The following is a 26,182-nucleotide window of genomic DNA, read 5'->3' on the forward strand; positions in this document are numbered from 1 at the left end:
ATATTTTATTCGATGTGCAACGCGCGCCAATTTTATCAACGCTTCTCGTCCATTGAAACGCTTCTAGTCGTTTAGATTTCCCGAGCATTGACTATCCGTTATCGTTGATTCGTGAAGCAACAGATATACCTCCATCGTTAAGTTAAATAGACTACAAGCTGATATACAGCGTTATTTTATTAAATTTTAAAATCTACATTGTTTGGTTGTGATGAAAAAGGAATTGGTTTTGTTAAAATTCTTTATGTTTATTAAAAGGATACAATTTTATGATCGTTCATTATTGTTTATTAATATTAGTTTAAGAAACGTTGATTCAATTTTTTTTAATTATACAAAACACATTAAACTATCTAAAAATGACAAAATGTTGTATAAAAAGATGAAGTGATTAGTAAATAGTAAGATATAAAAAAACTTGTAAGTTTGCAAAATTGTTGAATATGAAGAAATAATAAATAATAAAAATGCAATAAAAAGTTAAAGAAATTTATGACTGAATATTTTTTTTATCCTTAACGAAGAAATAAGTTAAGTAAGAGGAGAGGAGCGAGATATTTTCATATTCTGTAAAACGGTATTAAACTCTATTTTCGAGATCTCTTGCAGGAATTTTCCGCGGCACATTGCGCCACCATTCTTCCCGCAAGTGTCTCTAAACTCTTGCTAAAGGCGTGGGTTTAAAAATGCATTCGTCGTCGTCGGCGATGGTACAGTTCTATCTGCTTACGAGAGTAACATCCCGCGATATTTAGGTCAAACGGGACATTTTTCCGACGTTCATACCGACCTTCCGCGCCTTGTAATTTTAGTTTGATTAACTTTAATAACTTAACATTAAATATTCTACTTTTGTAAGTATGCCTCGATTAATATTCCGTTTGTGTAAAGCGGGTGGAAATTAACTTCTCTTAAGGGGAATAAAAGTAAAAATATATCAAGCGAGACCCTTTAGTATTAAATATTAATTACATCTTTTATCCCAAATTTTTACATTGGAGGAAAAGTCGGATTTACATTTGTCGAGAAATACGGCGTCGGTCTTACTAATAAATTTTACTGGTAATAGGAAAGGAATTTAAGGTAATAGGAAAGAGAGAAACATTTCGAATATTATATTATTGCATTATGTGCGTTATATATATTTTTTTTAGTGATTTACATGATTTATACAGCATATATCTTATAGAAGATACAAGCGCGAAGAATAATTAGCAACGTTTCGTCAATTTTTTTTGTTAATATTTTATATGATAAGAGATATTGTACAGGATCACGCTGCGGATATTCTTCTCGCGAAAATTTAGATTCATACAGATATTTAAGCGACATAGGAGAATACAATGCATTTGATTATATAATTGAGGTATATTCACTGAATTATACGATCTATAAATGCATTGTATGCACAAAGAGACATTCTTGACAACGCTTTATCAATAATCTTTTTTACACAATGAAGGGCAATATAGCACGTATTACGTTGCACGAATGATTCTCTCTGTACAAATCCAGATGGTGGACGGTCCGTTTCATTCATTTTTACGTAAATATGTAGACTATTTAATAGAAGATACTGTATGTTGGTGTACGTGCATATATGTAATAGTGTAATAGTGTAATAAGTGTTCAAACAGATCATACAAACGTACAAGTATTTTCCTTAGAGAACCAATGACACATAGTTTACAGACATAACTGCAAGAGGTATTACCGGTAACAAAAGTGAAGGTACCTCACTCGAATAAGGCCTGGTTCTTATTATGGTTTGTTTCCTGTTTATTTGCGGACTTCCTGTGGAATCTTACTGTGCATACAAATGGCTATTTATATCCCGTCCATTATCTTTTCGCGTGCCTGCATGACTCCTGAATAATTTCGCAAAGAACCCTGCACAACCCGAGTAAGGTACCTTAAATAAAATCCCTTTCGAGAATCGAATTCAAGCAAATAATAGATAACCCATTTCACTGGTGACCGAATCGAACGCTCTTCTCGACGAAAGCGGAATTCATTCGACATAGCGAATATATTCCGTTCGAGATGTTGATTCTGCCGATGTTAAACTGTCTTACGTGATGTCGCTCGAGTGTTCCTCCTTATGCGTCCAATCAGGTTGTCGGCGGTTGTCGTCATTGAAATCGGAGGGAGACTGGCCGGTATAATTTGGCGTGTTTCCTCGGGCTCGGGTGTGTGCCGCGTATCTAGGCCAAGTAATAGGGCGCGCTGTAGGCGGCGGCGTAATAGGGGTAGCCCGAATAGGCCGTGTACGCGTAGGGGTAGCTGTATGCGGAGTACGCTACGGCCGGCGCGGTGTATGCACTGTAAGCGATCGGCGACGTGTACGCCGCGCTCAGCAGCAACCCTCGCTTGTTCCTGGCTGCTTCCGACGAGGTGGCCTCGGCCCGCGCCGGTTCGATGGACTCCACCCCGCCGGTGGGCTTCGCCTCCGTGAGGGCCGCGACGGCCACCAGGGCGAACAGGGCGATAGCCTGTAAATGTCAAAGAGAAGTATTTAAAGGTGTGTCACCGCATTGAAGGGTTTTTTTTAAAGGGTTAATACGTGAAATTAAATGAAACTTCAGACTATGGAAGTTATAATATTAATTATGATACTTGAGATTAGTGTAAAATAAGGAAAACGTCTCGTTCTACTTTGATTATTGATTGTGAGGTGTTCGAGGGATTACGATGATTTTTTTCTCAATGTTCGAATTCGATGTTTTCCACGTTAAAATTCAGTGAATATCGCAAAGTGTTATCGTTCGAAAGTCACTCTAGAATCTTTCGGTCAACCATTAGTGTTCCTATCACACAGTAACATTTGATCAATCTTGATATCACGAAGAGAAATGTAATTGTTTTACTCACGAAGTATTTCATGTCTGCTGGCTGTTGAAAGAGGATCGTGAAAGCCTCGGAGAGTTCGAAGATCGAAGATCGATTGATGCTCGTGCTCTCGGGGTGGCGCACTTTTATACGCACTCAGGAGTACGTGCACCGACTCGCGATTAATGCTTTCAACTGGCGTAATCGCGCATAGCAATTATTGTTCTGGTGACATTGTACGGCGGAGAGCACCATCGGGAATGTAGATGCGACCATCGAAGTTGAGCAACCCGTCCTTGGCCGCCGTCCAAACGGAGACGTAAGAATTTTTCGATGCTCCGCGCCGCTTCCAGGCGATCGTCGTGTTTAGAAAATCCTATGATATGCGAATCTCTGTACTGTGTCGCATTCGAATAACCGCGAGTTGTTGACGTTTCGGTCAGAATTAAAATATAAATAATGCAAGAGAAGAAATGACAAAGAGAAGAAATGCAGTTCTCGATAACCAAAACCGATCAATTTTATGAAATAAAAAGTATTAGGATACGATTTATAATAAAGTTATAAATTTATTATTATAAATTTATAATTTATAAAATTATAAATTTATTATAAATTTATATTGTGTTATGCTTTGATATCAAAATCAAGAAATTTACAAGTGGAGTCGATCTATTTGGGTTCTGCAGTGCTCAAATGCGATTCTCCCAAATTTTAGAAATTTTTTTTGTGTTTGTTTCTATCGAAGATATTTTCTAATTAAAATACGCTTAATAGTAGTCATTAATATTTTGAGCAAAGAATACGAAATTTACAGTTAATAACGACTGTAAATTTTTGCGAAGAATAAAAAAGTTGGGACTTTTTTTATATAAAACTGTCGATATTGATTGTTAATTTATATTCCGTGCGATCGCGGCCGTCACGGCAATTTTCACAACGTGGGGCTACGATTTAGCTATTCTAGCCTTGTACCCGATTGGACCCAGTTCGCGGCCACGGAGCCCAAATGGTCCCCGCGCCATTGAGCAGGCCTCCCGCAGTCTCCCGCAGGGCCAAGCGTCGATCGTTAATGGTGCCTGAAAATCGCGAGCCCAATAGAATCCAATTTGCCAGTCAGGATTTCTCGGCTGAGCTCCTACGGCAAGCTAATCGCGTAAAACCGTGATCGTTTATCGGAGACGGAATTCTCTACATATTCTGCACTGGCAGAAAAAGATACTTGATTCAAATAAGTAATTATTTGGATAATACTAATAACATATATTTAATAAAAAATTAATATATTTATTTCAAATAAAATCTTTCTAAACTATAAAAATATTACTTATTCGAAATAAATAAATTCTGTAAATTTTGTCTGCTAAATTTTTAGATGCTTTAGCAAAATTTTTCTTTTCGTGTACTAATTTAAATATAAGCCCGCTTAGTAGTTAAAGTTTGTATTTTACTATAATAGATATTATATTTATTTGCTATATTTAGCGTCGAAATTAAAGAGAAAATAATAGCGGTTGGTAAATCTTTATTAAATATTCAAAGGGAATCACATTTGAGGTCCTCAAAGAATTTGTCATTAGAATATATTTCGTTAGCGCGCGGTCGCGGACGTAAGAATTCTTGGCATGATTTACCGTCCGAAATTGTTTCGTACGACGACAATGTTAAAGCGAGAGACGAAAAGCACACGCGATACATGTCTCTCCCGACATAGTAGCTGCAGTACTTGGCACAAGAGTAACGGTCCGTCGTTAATCATATTTTATTCAGGTCCACTTATCGCGCTGGAAACACAGTGTTACGCTCTTTTCAGTGTCGGAGGTCAATTTTTCATGAGGGTCTGTCGCTGCAGTCGGTTGCAGTTTCTTGCGCGAAACAATGCTCTGTTCGGCATCGCAGCTCCGAAATTGTGCATCGTTGTCGATGATCTTCTTTCGGCGCCTCGACGATCCCATCTTGTTGTATTACGGCACAGGAACATTTACGAAACAACGTTTTAGAATCGATGAAAATCGAAATATATACAAGTTATTTCTTATGAACATTAAAGTCTTTCGTTTGAACGCTGTTACTGCTATTAAACTTTATGCTAAAGAATAATAGTGTGTTTTTAAAGAGACAAGGCTGATTCTAAGATATTGTGCAAATTATATCACGTAGATATTTATATTTAATGTAATATTATATTTAATATTTTATTTAAAAAATGTAATATAAAGTGTAATATTTGAGCTGAGTTGTAATATTGTATATAACAATAGAGAAATATCATTAATTATTTATATAAAATTTTGATTTTACCGTGCCGTTTAATATCTGGTTTTCGACTAAAAGATATCGAATTAGATATATTCTAATAACAGTCAACTAACGAGACAATGAAATACAATGGCTATTATATCCGGATAGCGTTTTAGCACAAGCCATTACTTCTGTTATCTCACTCATTTTGAGAAAGCTGACGAATAAAGAAGATTTCCGACGAAAATCCGTAGAAAAGTCGCAGAGTCCACGAAGGATGGCTCGGGAGGGTGGCAGAGGGTGGCGGGCGTGTCGCATTATCCGTCCAAAGTTCCAGTTATTTTCCGCTCCTGAGTCAACGGTGAAAGAAAGCCAAGAAGAGAACAGAGCGACTTGTTAGCTCGCGAAGGCAAGACTCGAGTAATATCGCAGCATCGCAAAGCGACGTCGGGAGCGGGAGGGCGGTTTGTCAGAACGGATGTCAGAGGGGTGTCGGAGGAGTGTTTTTCATACAAACGCTGATTGCCAGCATTTTTATCCGCGTCGCGTCGGTATTAGCATACCGAGTGGCTCTTCATCGATCCGGACGTTAAGGAGAATAATCTTTGTTGGAATATTCGCCATTGGCAACGACAAAATTATCATAATTTTATTTATATTTTACCACTTGAAACTCTCCGTTATTTTTCTACGATATAATGACATATTGAGAACAACATATTTACAAAATGCAATATTGAGTAGCACGAGAAAAAGATAAAAGAGTTTATTTAATTTTTCTAAAAGCTTCTTTTATCAAAAGGAAATTAAAAGCTAATAATTTTAATTACTTTTACAAATAAAATAGGATATCAGAAGGTCCACAGGAATTTAAAAATCTCTTAAATATAAAAAGTGTATTAATTATTTTTTATTTCTTAACATTTTTATGTAATAAATAAATTCAAAAATTATTATTTAATTAGTAAATTTATATTAATAATAAATTTAATAAAGCTATTATATCTAAAAAATAATATAATAATTAATAATAAAATTATTTAATACTTTATTTATAATATTAAATATATTTTTTTCTTACATATAGAAAAATCAAGCGATAAGAATGATATTTATCCACGTATGTATCATGAAATAACAATTTCGATTGGAGAAGAAAATCCGTCGATTGCGCCAGTTATTTCGCTTTTTTCCCACAGGACTCTCGTGATTGGCTATTCGACAGGCTCGCTCCGTAAACCGGAGATAAAAAGGACTCTAAAACGAGTGTAAACCTGCGCCATTTCGTTTGCCGGGACGAGCAAAGAATATCTCGCATTTTTTTCCGATTCGGAGAGATTTCTGCATCTGAAGTATCGATTTAAATCTTCAGTGCACTTTGAGGATAGAGAAATGACCGTAATTGCATTCTATTTTTTCGTCACGTATAACATTGAATTTAAAGACGAGAAAAAACTCACCGCCATTTTTTTTATAATGCGATAGACAAATATAAAAACGTATGTTGTAAAAAATTATTTTCGAAAAGTTCAAGCTTAAGAAAAATGTCAAAAAAATTTTACTTGCTTAAAGCAATATTAAAATGAAATTGTAATAGAACATATTTTAGTGTTGGCAAATGTTTCTTTTATTTCTTGAGAGAGAATTTTAAATTTCTTCTTTTTGTGATGACAAATTAAGGAACTTAATCTTTTGCATAAATTGTCTGAGAGGGATATTTACTCTTCTTTAATTTTTTTTTTGTTTACAAGATAAATTTCGTAAAGAAACCTACAGCGCTTAAGCTTTACTCTTTTTCCTCTCTTCCGGTTTCTCGTGATGAAAGAGCTCTCGTAATTGCCTAGGCGACATCCGTCATTTTCCGACTCCATCGCTGCTGCTCCGTTCTTCTCTCCAGTCACTCTTCTCCGTTTGTAATTCTGGTAGCGACTCGGCCCCGTAAGCAGCTCGGTGTCCCTGATGCCGTGTCGTCGCAACTCGTATACGTAATAACACTACTATACGCGCTGTCTGCTGTCGGCGATGTCATACTCGTTACAACACAGCTCGCGTAAACTTCCGATGCAGGCGCGTATGTGTTTTCGCCGGACGAGTGTACGCGATATTCCGGAGAACCGCAAATATGTTAGAATGATATCAGGACGTTCTTAAATCACAAAAGGAAGAGAATGAAAGAAATTATTAACAATTACATCAAATTCGCAAAAAAAAAATTAAAACAAAATATTAATTTTAATAAGAAATGTAATGACAACGAATTGATGTGACTAATTTAATATAAATTATATAAATTAATATATTTTCTCGTTGTGTTATCAATTTTTCCGGAATATAAAATTTTCACGTTCTACCGTATTTTGTAATTTTGAAAGATCCTTTGGGTCTCTTAAACTTGAATTATTGCTATATTATTCGTGTCTCTCTTTTACATCATGCATACTTTTGTCTTATATTCGGTTTTGTTCGCTTCTTTCTGCCGCTTCATCCTTTTGTCTTACATTTGTCACTTTCTTCCTTTTTTGTCTTATTTCTCTTTCACTAGTAGCAGTCGACGCACGTCGATCCTCTATACTCTATACGAACGGTTGTTTCCCTTTGTCGTCGTCGTTTTTACAAAGTCATAGCACTCCGTTTTTTGTACTTTCAGGAAAGCGTAAAATGCAAGAGAAGTCTGAAAGAAAGCTACTCTGATACCTATTACCTTATACTGTGCACCGGTATGCCAATTCTATCCTACATGTTCTTTTTTGCGCGTGAAAAAAAATTGTCATAGTTTTAGGAATAATAAAATGATATACGACTAAAAAGTTTTAATTCAGTTTTGAGCTAAATATTGCAGTTTTAAGTAAAGACACATTTTATTCTTTAGAAAGTATAAATTGAGTGGATTCAATACAATGCTTTAAGAAAATATATTACATTCATATTTTTTTAATAACATAATACTGTAACATTAATGCAGCAAATGCGCGCAATAAAAGTTATAATAATAATATACAATTTATTAAAAAAATTTTTTTTAATATTACAGCAAGAATTATAAGACAAAACTGCTAAATTTTTTAAAATTGCGAATTTGTATAGAGAAGTTTGATGAAAAATTTTATAATGTTGCGACTGCTTTAGATGATCGAATTTGAATTTTGCAACGCTAGAGAATTATCTTCGATGAGAAGCGTCGATGAACAATCCATGCAGGATGAAACGATTTATTCAATCGATTTCCGGCTGGCTAGCCGGCTGGGTAGAGTTTTTTAAATAAATGTTCGAAAGTCAACTTATTGCAAACGATGACGACGGTGGCGTCCGATATTCGATTTCCGTGCATATTTGCGCTGGCGGAATCCGCAATAGCTTTTCCGATCAAATGGGAAGTCGAATGGCGTTGATCCCTTGGTTAGTCGATTGCTGCCGTCGGTATTGAACTCCCAATCACAATTCGAATCGGATCGTCGCGAATGGATCGATTTTCGCTCGGGGGACAACTTTAAATTCATTATAGATAAGCGCCGAACGAGTATCTCGGAATAGAAGCATCGATATTTCATTGTCTCAAGTAAACGGTAGGATAAAGGACAATCGACTATCGAGTATTAGATGAAATGTCTTTTTTATCGACGGATTTTTCTTCAGAGTCAATATTCTTTTTAACCAAAACCTGAGCTTTGCAAATTCAAATAGACAGTATTCTACATTAAAAAGCAATTAATTAAATTGTAAATTAATTGTATAAATAGAATTTAAACAATAATTATTTATAATTTGAAGTAATGATAATCAGAAATTAAATCTTAACGAGCTAAGTTTTATGAGCTAATCATATGAATAAAATAAAAGGAATAGCTCATTTTAAGTTACCTTCGTTTTGATTCAATTTCATATTTGATTCTTCTCTGAATTTCTCTATTCCATTTCAAGAAATATTGTCTCCGATTGAGAGCTCCATGAAATAAATTCCAGTGATCTGGAAACGCTTTGTCGGTCTCACCGAAACGCAATCAGAAATATCGTTTTAAGCAAGGAGTAGCCCGACCACGAAAAAGAAGGAGAATATCCTATTGCCTAATACGGCGGCAAAAGAGTGGTAGGAGACCGAAAATTGTACGACGCTAAGTGAAAGTCGTAATAAACGGCGGCTTAAGGTTTCGTGAGTAGATGCGAAACCCTATCTCTTCGTTTTCCAGAGGGTAGAGAGGGTGGATCCTGCCTGCCGACGTGAATGCGGAGGACAGAGGTCGGGTGAGCGGAGGGATCGATAACGCCGGAAACTGCGTGCCTCGAGAGGGTCCTCTCTCGCGTATGTGCCCATCCTCCTCGTTCCCTCCTACGTCCGTCCTCCACCCATCCCCCGAGACCCTCGGGAGAAAGGGGGAGACTTTGTTTCACGACGACGGAGTGGATTTCCGTTCGTCGGATGGCCGCTCGAAAATAATTGCGCGAACCTCCGGATTCCATGAGGGAACAATGTGCCGCGGCACCTCTCATCCCTCACCTTTACCGCCTCCTCTTCCTGCCGCGTTTCCTACCTTCGTTCGCCCTAGCCGTTTTGGAGACCGAATGCTGTTCCGAAGGGGATGGCGAAGAACATGAAATGAGATAAGAGTAGTTAATACTATGACAGTTCTAACTACGGGGCTCCGAGGGGGGTGCGGGTGTGCGGGGGGTACCGGTAGGCGCGGGGGTATGACGTCACGCGGGGAGGAGGATCTCGCGGTGCGGAAATTGCTGACGCGGTATTTTCGGGTCCGCGACCCGGGAGCGGGAGAGGGGTGTGCGGGGGGTACCGGTAGGCGCGGGGGTATGACGTCACGCGGGGAGGAGGATCTCGCGGTGCGGAAATTGCTGACGCGGTATTTTCGGGTCCGCGACCCGGAGCGGGAGAGGGGGAATCGGGGTCCGCGACCGCCGCCGCCGCCGCCGCCGCCGCCGCCGCCGCCGCCGCCGCCGCCGCCGCCGCCGCAGCCGCCGCCGCCGCCGCTGCCAAGCGAACGAGAATGTACTACGTTATGGGTGGGAGCGAGAGAACGTGATGGATAGTATGCGATGTGTATGAGTGAGAACATGTGATGAGTGTAAGTGAGAGAGCATGCGGGAATATGGATATAACGGGTGGGAAGGAGAGAACGTGATGAATAGTATGCGATGTGTAGCATGCGGTATGTGTGAGCGAGAGCGTGCGATGAGTGTAGAGAGTGAGAATATTGTATTTAATGGGTGGGATGAGTGCAACTGAAAGCGAGGGAAGGGAGTGAGAAAGAGAACGCATATTATATATTTATATAACTTTATATTTATATATTTATATAATTATATCCAAAATTAATCATTTATATATTCATATATTCATATATTTATGTATTTATATCCAAACTTCATGATTTTCGTCTATTAAAGGACGCATGCTGAATAGACGGCGCAGGTCCCACACGTCGGCTTCGCCAAATAGGCCGCACGAACGTTCTAATACATCGTCGTTCTGCGCTCTTAATAAATCCCTTCTCCAATGCGTCCAAAATTTCCTGTTAATATTGATAAAACCGGGTATTCTGATATCCTCTCGGTAGATCCATGGCTAAAAAATTAGCATTTTTTAGAATCTTATAATTTAACATCTTTTTAAAATATAAATGTCTAAAAACTTACTTGATTAGTTATTGACTCGCGCACCGACAATAACCCTCCTAAAGGGATGTTGATTGGAGGACCTGGAAGTGGTACCTCCACGCGTACCTCGTTGTTTATAACGACCCGTCGAACCGGCATCCCATCAACGCATACATACTAAAAACAAAATAATTATTATTATTTAATTTTTTACACTTCACCTGTCATAAACTTGCACTATCACTTACGCCAGTGACAGGATATTCAATGCGGATGCTCTGCATTTTCACAAGTTTTGTTCACAAGTTTTGTTCACAAGTTTGTACGATCTGTCTGCACCGTCGAGAAGCAGTAGACTAAAGATGTGCGTTACTCTCACTTGAGAGATGAATTTGAAAAAGCCGTGTCAGCTTTGTGGAATTTTTTTATCTGCACGCATTCTCATTTCAAAGCTTTATAATGCTGTCTTGGTTAACGTCTCAGTTAACATCTCGTTCGAAATAAAAATCATTAAACATATTCCAAACCATTTCATACATCTATATCAGACATTATCAAACTGCATCATACAGATATCGAACCGATATTGAACTGCATCGTACAGCTATCAAACTGTATCATACAGCTATCGAACCGATATTGAACTGCATCGTACAGCTATCAAACTGTATCATACAGCTATCAAACCGATATTGAACTGCATCGTACAGCTATCAAACTGTATCATACAGCTATCGAACCGATATTGAACCGCATCGTACAGCTATCAAACTATATCATATAGCCATCGAACCGATATTGAACTATCACTTGTGAAATAAATTGAAAAAAGTTGTGTTAAAGTATAATTTTTTCTATCGTACGTGACTTCATATAATTTTTTCTATCGTACGTGATTTATCAACGAGATCGTCTTATATTATCTCGGTCAACGTCTCAGTCAAAGAGCATATTAAGATTGTAGTAGTAGTACTAAGATATTAAACATATCATATTCCATTTCATACATCTTCCTACATATATCTTATATCCATTTCATACATCTATATATCTTATATGGGAAAAGGATAGAAAACATTTTATTGCATTTTATTTTTCTTTATTTTGAAAAAATTCCACAATTATTTTGATATTGTGACCACCAGTTATATATTTTAAATACATTTTGTAATGCACAATTCTTAATATGTTTTTCACATCGTATAGTATTAATAACATCTAGATTATTTAAAGATTTAATGTCTTCATAATCTGCATCCAAAGTCTTGATATATATCCCATCATCGGTATCAAGCATGTCCGTCAACCATTCTCGTTTCTGAAGTCCCTTAACGTATATGATAGTATTGCTGTCATCCGTATTACACACAGCAGATGTAATCAGACGTTTCGCCATGCTGTACGGTATCATCCCGTCTTTCCATTGCAATCCATGATGATATGCAATCAACCAAGAAGCACAAGACTTGTCGGATTTTGTAAGAACACGCCATGGCATGGGGCTAGCAAAAATATAATGTGCGAGAACAGTTCCTTTTTTCAGTACCGCTACTTCCTTTACGATAAATTTTTTATCGACAATAAATCCTTGCAGATCCACAAATGTCGGTACGATCATTATGAGTAACTCTTCAAGACTGTAATTTAATACCAAATATCTCAGTTTTTATCAGTTTAATGTTACATGATTTTGCGCACTACGTTGGACAACGGACAATATTCAATTACACGATCATGTAAAATGAGACAATAAGCGGTAGTATTCGCAGGAACATTTTCCTTGCAATCAAATTCTATGCGCACATCTACGGTAGCACTCTTGACGGATTCGTTTTGTCGCGAACAGTCAATGACCGCAAAAGGTCCTTTTTCCAGGAATGTGATTACATTTAGCAGTGTTTCACACTCATATCCATAATAAGATTTACCAAAACGTCGATATATGTCATATAGAATGGCATATCTAGATTTACGAAAGTCTAAATTCATATCGTCATACGGATAAAATTCAGAGTTTAAATAAAGTTTTACATTGGTTAAATTACAGTCGTCAAAGATCGTAACATCTTGAGACATGATATTTTTTCGACCTGTCTGCAGTGCGAAAATAACGAAGCGCGGTTTCTCGAGCTGAATTGCAGTTTTAACAGCCCATGAATGTTTCGTCGTACTCTGCAGCAAAGGATACTCATACAGATCCCAGGAGCGAAAACTCATACTTAGACATTGTCCACTCTCCAAAGCTCGCAGCAAAGATAATTTGTTGACTTCGTTTAACGTAACATGCGGCATTCGCCACTGCACTTTAAATAATTCAATTTCCGGTTGAGCCGTAGAATTTCCAACGATAGAATTGTTATCGTTGCGCGCTCGTATCAAAATCAATTCATGACGAGCGTTAACAATCACGCGTTTGTAATCTTCGCAAAAGCCTAATAATACACTAAGCGGTACGCAAAAGTTGAAGTATCCTTCCGGTAGGTTATACGAAAATTCCCATCCTGCATTCTGCATAATTACTGCTTTGTCATATGACAACGATACATAGTTCTTGAGAGTGCTGGTTATTCCAACGTTTCTGTTGCGGTCAATTTCCACACCGTTGAGTTCATATCGAATTTCATCAAACATGAACGCCACGCAATTATTTCCGAGATTTATCTCATCTTTATCCGTATCGTCTTTCTTCTTTACCAATCTTCCTTCGACGTAGAGAAAACTTTCACATGGTAACGTGTATAAATCCTGCTGTTGTATGGGTATCCTTATTTCATCGCTGTATCCAAAAGTGGTGTTGGCGTACGGATTGTACGTATGAGTCTCGATCTTGACGATGCTGTCGTCAAAGATCGGCTCACCTCCAATGTTCAAGATCTTAGACATCTTAGATATTTCGTACAATAAATCCCAATGATTTTAAAAATTCAACGTTTGACGCGGTGAGATTCTTTTTATCAGATGAGTGAATATTTTTAACTGTCTTACAATTTATTTCACACGGTCGAATATTCTTGATTGGTGTAAAAATTGTATCCTTCACTTGCTCATTCAACACGAGCATCTCACGTTATCGTCTTCGTACGTGTAATCTAACAGTAATCTCCTCTCCACGAAAATCGAGTAATTGACCGTCCTGATCCACAATGCGAATCGTCAAATCAGTAATGCTCCGTGCAACGATTGGAAGGTAAATGATCTGTGCAGGCGTTTCCGATATCTTATATCCTGGTGGCACCCTCGGCGAAAATTCGTGTATTGTGTGTACGCACTTGTCGTTGCTGTACGCACCCGCAGTCACGTTACATTCTATGCGAATAATGTTTACGTTTATGATATTTATAGGTGCATCCGATTCATGCCACATTCGCGATTCAAGAATACGCGATGAAAATCCCAACAGCGATCCAACGTTGTTAGGTTTAAAGAAATTTATCTGATAAGCACACATAATCTCACTCTTCATTGTATTGTTGTTAGCACGAATCACCACCGGATATTCGCTTTCTTCTTCATCTTCTTTGTGAAACGTTCTCTTTTCCACAACATTGGAATGAGATTGTAAAATTGTGCGTTTCAAATATCTATCTATATCACGCAATTCATACGATCCTTCGGGAATTGTAATTTCCTTGTTGTCTTTGTCATAATAAAATTTGTTATTCGACGAATTTACATTAGGTATGGTATAGTATGTTTCAAAATCTGTGAGACCAAGCTCATAATCGCCATCGCTCAAATCTACGGCTGGAAAATAGCTTACCGCGAGGATGCTACTCTTGCCAGTTACCGTAAACGTCAGTGACATGTTGAAACGAATACTGAGTTAAATTGCATAATGTTAGCCTTTAAATTGATTACTAACTGTTTGAAGAAAACGCAGACATAGTTGGCCACAGTTGCTTTGATCATAACGTTGATAAGGCGTGTGATTATACTCGATCCACGTTACATCTAAATATTGCACCAGTTCTTTCGGTGGTCTAAGATTGCCGAAACTATCAAAGTATATAGCGCGATTTCCTCTCTTTGCATATGCCATCCAGTGTGTACCTGATCCTTCAGCGTTATCTAAATTTACAATACCGCTCTCGTTTCGATATGCTCCAACCGTTGGTAATGCTGTACGCATAAAAATTCCTCTAAAGTGTGGAATGCTCATACGTTTCGCTAACTGTAATAATTGTATGTTGGTAGTTGCACCTTTTGGCATTTTTAACGTCTTTTTGACGTTTTTTTTTTTTTCGTCGACACTCCTTGTCCACGCTTATATGGAGCGAGATAAACTCCATGACCTTCCATGACACGATTATGACGTTTCAATTCGTTCAGCTGACGCTGTGCTGCCTTGTTATCATTCACAGCCTTCGCAACTCCCGCCGCTCCACCGACCAACGACCCGAGAACACCCAACAGCGGTAGAATGGGTAAAACACCACCGCGTTTCGCTACCGGAAGTATTCGTTTACTCGTTCTCAGAAGTATTCGTTTACTCGCTCTCTTCTTTTTATCACTTTTTTTCTTTTTCAAACCCATACCGATTTTTGTCTTAGTTTTCATAGCTGCCCAAACGGCTGCTGCAGCAGCTCTTTCTCCGAAAGTCGAATCGTTCGCTGTAATGCGTTTTCGCGCTTCCGCAGCGAGTATATTATCAGCTGCGTGTCTATCGGTGAGTTCGTTGCTCTGGGAGTATGCAATGTCGTGTTCGCGACATGCCGTGTCCAACGGATTAATACCCCGATCACCTCTGGCCAATCGCTTTTTCAACCTAGTACCTGGACCGCAAAATTGATATCCTGGTATGTGCAGTTCGAAAGGAAGCGCATTTATCACACGATTTAACAAGCCGCGACCTACCGCTGGCATTCGCGACAATTCTTTATCAACGGTGCGGGGCCGTCGATGTGCGTCTGGTGCAACGATTGATTGTAATGTTCGTAGCAACGACGATGGCTTCGAATCTCCGTATCAGCCTTTATGTGTTCCGGAAGCCTGTCCCACACGTATTCGATATAATTGCTACACACGCGTAGCAGAATAGGTTTCGACACGAATTCTAACTGCTCGACACTCAAATCGAGTATATCGGAGGGATGTGACAATATGAGAAACATTTTACATACTGAACAATTTTGCTCGGTGCGTCTCTATAAATAGATCGGTCTTATTAATTTTTGTCAGTTTTTATCAGAGTATAGAGGGAGAAAATATGCGGTTCGTACAACATTCACCAGCGATTAAAGTAACAAATTTCGATGACAGAATAATGTCCAAAAGAAAAATAAGGAGGCATGGAAACATGTTGCCGAGTTCTATACGTGGTATAATTTGCGGTCCGTCAAATTGTGGCAAGACAAACGTATTAATAAGCTTGTTGGAAAGTCCGCATGGAGTACGTTTTGAGAATGTGTATGTGTACTCGAAATCATTACAACAACCGAAATATCTGTATTTGGAAAATTTATTGACACCGATTGAAGAAGTTAGTTATTTTGCATTTGCCAATAACTGTGATGTCATTCAACCGAGTGAAGCGCTTCCGAATTCCATTTTTATCTTTGATGACGTGGCGTGTGATAAGCAAGATACGATAAGAGACTACTTTGCAATGGGGCGACACGTGGATGTCGACTGCTTCTATCTCTGTCAGACGTATGCAAAGATACCGAAACATCTTATACGCGACAATGCAAATTTTCTAATTTTATTCAAGCAGGATGGTACCAATCTAAAACATGCGTACAACGATCATGTAAATACCGACATGTCTTATGAGGATTTTAGCAATTTATGTCATACTTGTTGGCAACAAAAGTATGGATTTTTAGTGATAGATAAGGATAGCGCACTCGCCGATGGACGATATCGAAAAGGATTTAATGACTTCGCAATACCATAAAGCAGTTAGTTGTTTTTGATACGTTGACCAAGTAGCGTTTCTCAACATGGATAACACAGATAACAATATGGATCGTGAGAAGATTGTGAAAGAGATTGCGAAAACAAGTGATTCAATTCGTAAAAAATATCGCGCTTTGAAAGCGGGTAAAGTGCAAGAAGAAATGGCGTTGGAGAGACACTTTAAGCCCATTGTCGAACCATTAAAACAGATTGTTGAAAACACTATTGGTGATGTATCAGATCCGATTAAGAATGAATCGTTCTTCTCGGGGGAAGACGAATACGCAGAACCAAAACCCAAACGAAAGCGATCAAACGCTTCGTTTAATTCTATAATGACCTCTACTCCTGTTAAAAAAATGAGACGATCAAAAACTGTACCAACTAATTTGAATGAAACATCGCAAATACTACATGATAGTGATTTATCGTACAGTCATGTACCTTCCGTCGAAGACGTTTTTGAAATAGCAGCCAATGAACCGCTTGTGACGTCTATTCGACAACAATTGGAAACGCGAGAGGGACGTGAAAAGTTGCACATGCACTATGGTCCATTAGGTCAAAAATATATGGGGGCTGTTCTGAGTGGTAAAAAACCAGTCATTATAGATACTGTTTACGGAGTTTACTTCACCGACTTTGGAACGATGCTCGGCGATAAACGCATCGACATACATAAGAATGATAACATAGTTATAGATGGTAAAATATACACGGGAACGCCTGGTCTGTACGAATTAATTTTCATGAAAATGCCCAACATGTACACGAATAATGACCTGCAAAATTATAAAAACATTCTATTGGTGACAAATGCATATAGACGAGGACATATTGCACATAATCAAGTAATGGGTAACAAAGGGTCTAAATATAAAAATATAATTGCACCCTTAGTAACAGACGCAAAAGTTGGACAAGGTTTATCAAGCGCTATTACATTAAATAATAACAAGATCGATTATGTTCATTGGGATGATCCCAACGAGCTTGTGGATCGCCTTCGATTGCTCGAGGCCTCACACCAGGCAGGGCACAATGCTCACGACAACGAGATTCTATCAATTATCGAGGAACTTCGCGAGGCTGGTTTTATTATAAATTAAAACTGCGCGAAACAAATCATTTAGTCAACATCGAAATGTCAATCAACAAGTTTGGAACATCACTCGGAAGAGGTGGTGCGGAACCATATTATCAATGGAGCGGATTAGTCAGAAATTACATGCGTGATAACGCTCTTTGCATGGTTGTCACCGATTTTGATGCAAAGTCGTGCAAGATTCGACGTTTAGCGTTACCTGTAGATGATAGTGATGCAGCCAATAAACGATACGTGCAACAAACTGTGAAAATTTTAAAGGATCGACAGGATGAAATCGAGAGGAAGATTGAGACACTTCAAAGTAAGGTTGAAATTACAGCTCATACGCTAAACGAGATTCAAAGACAGCTCGACGCAGTAACTCATCGTGCTGAGTAAAAAAGTTAGTACGTTGAATATATGCACCATTTACATGTCATACTCTGAACATGTCTGAGAAACAATTGTTGGTTGAGGAGTTGCATGCTCCGGCGAGAAGAAATTTTTCTCGAAGACGCGTCATAGTTCACGGATACGATGACCTGTGGCAGGCGGATGTGGTTGAGATGCGTCCTTACACACGATTTAACCGAGGTTATCACTACATACTCATCGTTATCGACGTGCTGAGCAAGCATGCATGGGCTGTACCGCTGAAGGCCAAGAGCGGTAGCGAAGTTGCTATTGCGATTGCAAAGATAATTCAGAAAGATGGCAGATGTCCGAAAAATTTGCAAACAGACAAAGGAAAGGAATTTTATAACACCAACGTGCAGAAACTATTAAATAAACATAATATCAATCATTATTCTACATACTCTATAATGAAAGCATCAGTTGTCGAACGCTTTAACCGAACATTAAAAAACGTCATGTGGAAACAATTTACACTCAATGGAAATTATAGATGGATTAATTTGCTGCCACATCTCATGTCAGAGTACAATGCACGAAAGCATCGAACTACTGGCATGCGACCTATCGATGTTACGCCTGCAATCGCTAAAAAACTCTTAACCACGGTGTATAGTCACATAAAAATTGCGGCACCCGCGCGATTTAAAGTCGGTGACTCGGTGCGTGTCAGCAAATTCAAAACTGTTTTTGAGAAGGGTTATACACCAAATTGGACTACGGAGATATTTAAAATTATTAAAGTACAGCGTACCAATCCTGTGACATATGTACTGGAAGATTCCTCTGGAAAACCTATCGCTGGAGGATTTTACGAATATGAGCTGCAGCGTGTTGCAAATCCTGACGTGTATCTCGTTGAAAAAATATTGCGCAGAAAAGGAGATGATATTTATGTCAAGTGGCTGGGATTCGATGGATCGCATAATTCATGGATACATAAAGACACTGTTATTTAATCCAATAAAAATTGTTTTTATTATATTCACATAAAAGTACAATTTAACAAATACATTATTATATTAATTTTATATTATGTGAGATTTCTTTATCATCCTTTCCTTAATACATTTTTATTAATACATGTTTTATTAATACATGTTTTTAACATAAAAATATATATATAATTATTTTTAATGTGCATGTAATTTAAATGTGCATATAATGTTAAAGATATTATAGTGGTATTCGATAATGTCCCCACGGTAACGTTTCAACTGAATCGGGTATAAGGTATCTCTTGTCATCATATGGACTTAGAGCGATTTTTGTTTCGGACACCGTATATACTTTATGTAGCTTGGATCTTATACATGATTGGCTACGCGTCATCTCGATCTCATCTCTCAAACACTGGGTATAATCATCAAATGTTATGGTTCGCGTTACTACATTATTCTTGACACCTTTCGCTTTTTTAGTGTCCTTCTTTCCATCTACCTTTAACGCATACATCTTTGCTCTAAGTCCAACGAACTCAGTCATTATCACGCCATTATTCTCATCTTTCATCAAGCCCGGAACTTTTTTATTCTCGAGAGGCATACCGTACGCGTTGTCGACCGGATAATCGCTTGTGTCGAACCTAGCAATATCACGTTTCATCGTCTCGTAAATATCCTCGCACTCGACGAGGTATATGAGACTGTCGGTGTCAGTATACATGACTCTACATTTGTCACGATACAGAGGTAGCATGTACTCGTGGTGAAATTCATATAGACACGTCTTAGAAATATCTAGGATACACATGCCTACATAAATCGGCTTATATAATTTCACCTCGAGTTTTCTAAGTTCAACGGCGATTAAATTTTCTGCAAAAACACTCCGACTATGAAAATTTGGTTTCGCGATCATTGTCTCCGCACCATACCGTCCCACCCATTTTGTCAACAACTTAACGTCAACATGATTGCGCACATTCTCCATGGTTTTACCAAACACCGCATTATTCATTAATTTATACAAGTTTTTTTCGAAATCATTTTTGGCGAGTGTCCGGAATCGTGTATTTAACTCTATGTATTTACAGAGCCATGGAGATTGTGCGAATTGTAATATACGGTGTATCTTTGCTATACGAAGACCGTGACGCATGCACTGCTGCAGGTTGCGGTAATGTATGACGTAACGTTCCTTATCATACAGCGTAGCGAGAAGTTTACATTCACGCTTGCCTGGCGGTTTATCGCGTGTTGGGCAGAAAGATAGGTCAGCGTGCTCGTCGTGAAGGTCTCGGGGATACTCGAGATCAACTTCGAGAATGTATCCCGTTGGTGAATCAGCAGCGATCGCATTTATGTCAAAATTCGAGACTTCGATCCATTGAAATTCCCCATATGGCAGCGGCTGACACATCGCCCAACCATACAAATTATTAACGTCAAAATACATAAGATATGAGGATGGTTTCGATGGGTCGTACGTCTGCATGTATTTGTTGTTAGCCTGTGCATATCTGCCTGAACATTGACTGAGACCGCCGCGTATACCGCGTTCGATGAACATTACCATGTCAATGTCAGTAAGCAGTTCGAAAGTAATTTTTGTATATTTTAACATAGCGTCCCACGTGTATCCGGGGAGAGTGTAATAATGTGCTGGATCGAGACCGTAACTTTCTAAGCATTTATCGCGAAAATTTTCAAAAATGTCAGCTAACAATAACACATCCGTTTTCAAATATAGATCGCTGTATTCACCCAACGTTTGAACGGAGAATCGCTTCCAGACATTCTCAGCGTGCATGTAATCGCTCTCGGATACAGTATCAGAGGTCAGGGAACTGAAAAATGATTCGCGCGGCGGTAAACATGTGTCCTGCAGCTTGTTCACGCAGTCAACGTACTCATACGGAAATACACCTTTTCGTGTCAATAAATCAAAATCCTCATCAGATAAGTGTAAAAATTCGGAACGTACAATTTTTAATTTTTCTTTGCCTAGAAATGATGCCAATTTTTCGAGACTAGTATTTAAAAATTTATATGAATCTATGAACCGTAGTTTTATGTAATTGTGTGGATCTAATTTATCGGCTGTGTCTACGACATGTTTTGTAAAAGAAATGTACTTTTCTTTCGTGATGGGAAGTACGTCAGTCTTCCCTTTGAACGCTGTGGCTATTTCCTTAATAATGAAATGCGAATCGTATCCAGATAAGTTATGAAAAATAATAGGCATGTATGATGCATTTCGATAATTTAAATTACAGAGAGAATGTGCAGGACCGCGGTAACGACCAGTCAAATGACAATGATCGCGCACCCGCGTATCATCCGACGCGAATGGCTTATCGCAGATATGACACCGCGTCGCGCTATGGTATGCCTCCAATTGTTCCTCTGATAACGTTTCCATGGGGATATTAGTTGATAAACGAGTCTTAACATTATACGCTAATTTTTCAAGTTGTTTAGTGAACCATGCGACGCAATCTTTATCGCGACGAAACCGGTACGTGGATAACGTGTCATCGTATGAGCATCGCACGTAATACCCGATGCTGAATACCTCATGTTGTTGATATGTGTATGACGCTTGCTCTGTATCATGTTGCGTCTTCCGCAGCACACACTCGAGGTCTGCGTAGACGATAAAGGGCACTCGTTCCTTGTGGTTTACATTCTGGAAATTTAACCACTTGTCGTCTTCAGCGGGCAATGTGATAGCGCAGTCGTTCATCCTCTGACAGTCTACAGTGTGTGATTGCAACCTCTCGCATGATGAAAAATAGTGCAAGCACCTGTAAAAATAATTTTAAAAAATTTTAATTAATTTTTTTTGCTGGATCATGTGAATTTTTTAAACATATTATACATACCGATCGCAAATGTATCTTTTTCCATCATGTTTGCTCAGTTGGGAGCTGATGAGGCGGGACAGATTTTTTATCCAGACAAAGTGACCCACGCTGTCTTCGTGCGGATTTTGTACGTATAATAAATTGACATGCTTCTCTTTCTTGTCATTGGAGAGCCGCAGCGGAAGAATCTTTAGCATTGCCATTTCCTTTTTCATCCCGTAGACGTTGATCGATATATTGTTAAGACTCTCAAATTTTCCAATGTCCTTTACTGTAACGGGAAACGCAATGTCATCAAACTTTAGGACTGTTGTATAATGTGGATATGATGATTCCAATCCTGTGTTTCTTTCAGCAGGATGTAGAGCGGCAACCACTGACCATGCGAAGCATGCATTGTCCTTTGAATTAACGTTCACTACTGCACGCTTCATCATTATTTCTCGCGGTAATGTCACGTAACACCCCGCGTGTAGAGGATTGTACTTATTTATATTTAGAATCAAATTGAGAATTCGCGATAGCGCCCACCCGCTATCTCGTTCTTGAAACTCTTCAAGTGATGCTAATGTGGGTTCGATAACGCGTCGCTCATACCACTCGTCCAAGTCCGACGTTTGGAATAGTTCACAATTTTTAGTGTTTATACTTTTGTTGGCACGTTTATCACCCGTTACAAACACGCCGTTGAATGCTGTATTCACTTTTACACTGTTGTGTTCCTCTAGAGCGTCCCGCACTCGCTCGAGCACTATACCGCCTGCGTCTTCTAAAAACGTTCGCGGTTCAATATAGTTTGTATTTATCACTGCACCTGTCTGAATGCGATTCTCGAACGCTGTATCTATCTTTCGCCACATAAGTTTGTTCGCGTTATTACTAGTGCTCGCGTAATTACCACCTACATGCACGAAACGTCTTTGTAATTGTGTCTTTTCACCTTCGAGTCGCGCGATCCTCGCCACCAACGATTGCCTTTGTCCGACGGCAAACCGAGGACGCTTTATGCGGCTATGTTCCTCAAGCTGTTGTATAATCTCATCGCATCGCTGCAACCACATAAAACACTCGCCCAAAGTAGTGACTCCATTTGCTTGCTCCAACAGCTCGCGTTCCACTTGCTCGAAATTATTCTCCATTTTTATCACTGTTGTCTTTTATCACTGTTTTAAAACAACACCATACAATCTTCAACAGGACACTCGCATATAGTTTCGTAGCACCTAATGCAGAATCGAAATTTGTCTTGAATTTCAAACTGCATTAGCTTGCTTTGTCTTTCACACCGAATATAAAAACATATCTCCTTCTCTTGCTCAGACAGAACGTATTCATCCTCATCATTGTTTAAAAGGTTTGAAAATTCGTGGTAAGTACGCAGCATTTTCTCTACATAGGGATTCTCAGTATTATAAGCAAAGTGGGACGTTATTGCTATCACTTCGATATACCTTCCAACACCTGCTGGTATCTCAATGAGATGGTAACAGCATTCCTGAGTCTTTTCTACGATTTGTTTTGCTATATCATATTCATTTTCATCGGTGTCAACCGAATTGAGTATCTCTTTATATAATTTGTGCTTCATATGATGAGGCCAGTTATCAACAAATTGGTCGTGTATGTAAACTTCCTGTATTATGGTGCGTTCATGCGTTCCGCGTAAACCGAGTTCTCGATCACGTAGAAATTGCACTGGTGATATTCTCTGCACATCCTTTCGTTTTTCGGAATCATCATTATTGTTAAGGACATAAATGGCATCTTCTACGATATCGTCATCCATGTTATAATAATCTAGTTTTTATACTAAGAAGTCTCTACTGTGCGCACACTGAACACATATTTAATTACTAAATTATTACTCCGGATTGATGACGGTTTCAACTTGCACTCGGATCTTAAACTTCGCATCAAATGCGATATTATGCGCTTCCCGACCGCTTATATATTTTTTATAACTCTTTATTTTCTTTGTCTTAACATCGGTGCTTGACCTCTGCAAGATTTGCATTATTTGAATGTGCGATTCTGAATGATCTCATCAAGAAAGTATCAAATGATTTATGTACGTGCCTAAAACATATTTTTGTTACAGCATCCGTACATCGGCGCTTGACCTCTGCAAGATTTGCATTATTTGAATGTGCGATTTTCGTATGATCTCATCAGTAAGTATCAAATGTATGTGCCTAAAACATATTTTGCCGCAGCAGCCGTACATCGGCGCTTGACCTCTCAAAGATTCACATTATTTGAATGTGTGATTTTCGTATGATCTCATCAGTAAGTATCAAATGTATGTGCCTAAAACATATTTTGCCGCAGCAGCCGTACATCGGCGCTTGACCTCTGAAACATTGGTCATCCTTGAATGTGTAAAGTTTGAAATAGTGATTGTCCCCTCTACTGAGATGTGTGAAAAAATATGTGATTGTCCCCTCTACTGAGATGTGTGAAGGGTGTGCAATATAAGAAGAGTTCTGACAACGGTATCACATCAGTTAATCAGTGGAATACGGACGGTAAAGTTCCAATCTTGCATTAGTTAATCAAAAGAAGTCGGAGTTTCCCTGAAAATGAACTATTACGTTCCGATTCAGCAGAATGAAACGTGCGATAAACCGTAAGTATTTCTTAAATTAATTAAATCAAATTTTGTTACATATTTAATTGGATTTTATTTTTTATATCTTGCAACATTTTTTCTTTACAGAACAATATCGCAGCCGCATCATACTCCACGCATTCTGGGGAGAAGATTTGCTTTGACGACTACATTCTACAAATATTTGGATATAGGAATCAGTGTGGGACTTGAGCCTTTTGTAGAGATGATTCTTGGTGACAACAAGGGCAATGAGATATCGCTGTCACGTGATACCTGGGTAATAATTATTGAGAAACGGACAGATATCGAGCAACTCCTGCAGTCGACAACCGCTACATCGTTGTGGATTAATGATCTTTTCATCGAAGTCGTTAAAATACGTAACGAGAGTATCATAAAATTCACTTTAAATAACAAAATTATGTACATGAAACCATCGACTGTGCAATTTTTACTAAATCTTGAAGATGTTATCAATAATGCATATTTTAAGTTATGGGATGATATGCATATAGTAAAAGAACGATATAATCAATTTGTAAACTGTTTGCGGCGAAATAATATTCATAACAAGTGTGATGCAGTCAAATTGTTAAATGAAATATGTGTAAAAACTTCACTTGTAGATTGCGAACTGATGGTTTATGCATCAGACAATATTGTATACGACGCGTTACAAAAGGAATAAATGAAAAAAATTATAAATAATTATTATAACCTATTTTCTCTCTTCCCTATTCCTTTGCGGTATAATGGCGTGCGCAGAACCGAGTAGGAGGTACATAGATAAGATGGGTGGGAACGCATGTATGTAACCGCATATGAAAGAACGCAACGAATGAAAGAGAAAGAGCGAGAGAATGATAAAACTGTATGGCTGGAAATATCGCGTACGGATGAGAGAGATAGAGAGAGAGAGAGACAGATTCGGAATAGAGGGAGAGAGCGAGCACCGCGGTGATGGCTGCTACAACAGCGGCGGCGGCGGCGGCGGCGGCGGCGGCGGCGGTCGCGGACCCCGATTCCCCCTCTCCCGCTCCGGGTCGCGGACCCGAAAATACCGCGTCAGCAATTTCCGCACCGCGAGATCCTCCTCCCCGCGTGACGTCATACCCCCGCGCCTACCGGTACCCCCCGCACACCCCTCTCCCGCTCCCGGGTCGCGGACCCGAAAATACCGCGTCAGCAATTTCCGCACCGCGAGATCCTCCTCCCCGCGTGACGTCATACCCCCGCGCCTACCGGTACCCCCCGCACACCCGCACCCCCCTCGGAGCCCCGTAGTTAGAACTGTCATAGTATTAACTACTGATAAGCATTAGTAAGAGAGATTCTGTTGCGACAGATAAATCATCCGGTCAACATACAGCTTGATAAGCTGCGCTAAAAGCGTTGACTTTCGTGACGCAAGCTCGTTGTGATATGCGATTTGTTGCAGCTGGCATTAATCTCAAATTCTCAAGACTTTTGTTAATATAGTACTATAAGGATTTATTTAATTACAATAAGAATTTTATTTCAATATTGTCTATTAAGATTTTACTGTGTTAAATTATATTTTAAATTACATACATTTTTATTTTTTAAAAATATTTTGTGATCTCTTTAGCAATACTATTAAATGCTTTAAATTTTACTATTTTAAATTAATAATTTTTGAGAGCAAAAAATTAATAATCGTTAAAAGTTA

At 38.7% G+C, this 26,182-nt stretch overlaps 4 protein-coding genes across 7 annotated transcripts in view; 2 read left to right on the plus strand and 2 right to left on the minus strand.

Annotated features, from left to right (window-relative positions):
• The window catches only part of LOC105837890, a 150,480-nt gene that overhangs the window by 54,736 nt on the left and 69,562 nt on the right, over positions 1-26,182 (plus strand). The window contains exon 5 of one of the 4 annotated variants that reach the window (XR_004963160.1): positions 23,980-24,052. The exons of the other annotated variants lie outside the window; for them this stretch is intronic. The gene's annotated coding sequence lies outside the window, so the exon portion shown is untranslated. The remainder of the gene's footprint in view (positions 1-23,979; positions 24,053-26,182) is intronic. 4 annotated transcript variants of the gene reach the window in all.
• LOC105837891 lies at positions 1,117-3,356 on the minus strand. The gene is made up of 2 exons (XM_012683053.3): positions 2,872-3,356; positions 1,117-2,492 (listed from the first exon to the last, which is right to left on the minus strand). The coding sequence occupies exons 1-2, from the start codon at positions 2,881-2,883 to the stop codon at positions 2,205-2,207; spliced, it is 300 nt and encodes a 99-aa protein (XP_012538507.1). The 5' UTR covers positions 2,884-3,356; the 3' UTR covers positions 1,117-2,204.
• On the minus strand, positions 10,045-11,296 carry LOC118645474. Its single transcript, XM_036286557.1, has 2 exons — positions 10,714-11,296; positions 10,045-10,642 (listed from the first exon to the last, which is right to left on the minus strand). The coding sequence occupies exons 1-2, from the start codon at positions 10,831-10,833 to the stop codon at positions 10,430-10,432; spliced, it is 333 nt and encodes a 110-aa protein (XP_036142450.1). The 5' UTR covers positions 10,834-11,296; the 3' UTR covers positions 10,045-10,429.
• Positions 24,059-25,319, plus strand: LOC118645473. Its single transcript, XM_036286554.1, has 2 exons — positions 24,059-24,507; positions 24,598-25,319. Exons 1-2 carry the CDS (start codon positions 24,461-24,463, stop codon positions 25,178-25,180), a joined length of 630 nt encoding a protein of 209 aa, XP_036142447.1. The 5' UTR covers positions 24,059-24,460; the 3' UTR covers positions 25,181-25,319.

This window comes from Monomorium pharaonis, chromosome 5, assembly GCF_013373865.1.
Source record: "Monomorium pharaonis isolate MP-MQ-018 chromosome 5, ASM1337386v2, whole genome shotgun sequence".
Classification (NCBI taxonomy): domain Eukaryota; kingdom Metazoa; phylum Arthropoda; class Insecta; order Hymenoptera; family Formicidae; genus Monomorium; species Monomorium pharaonis.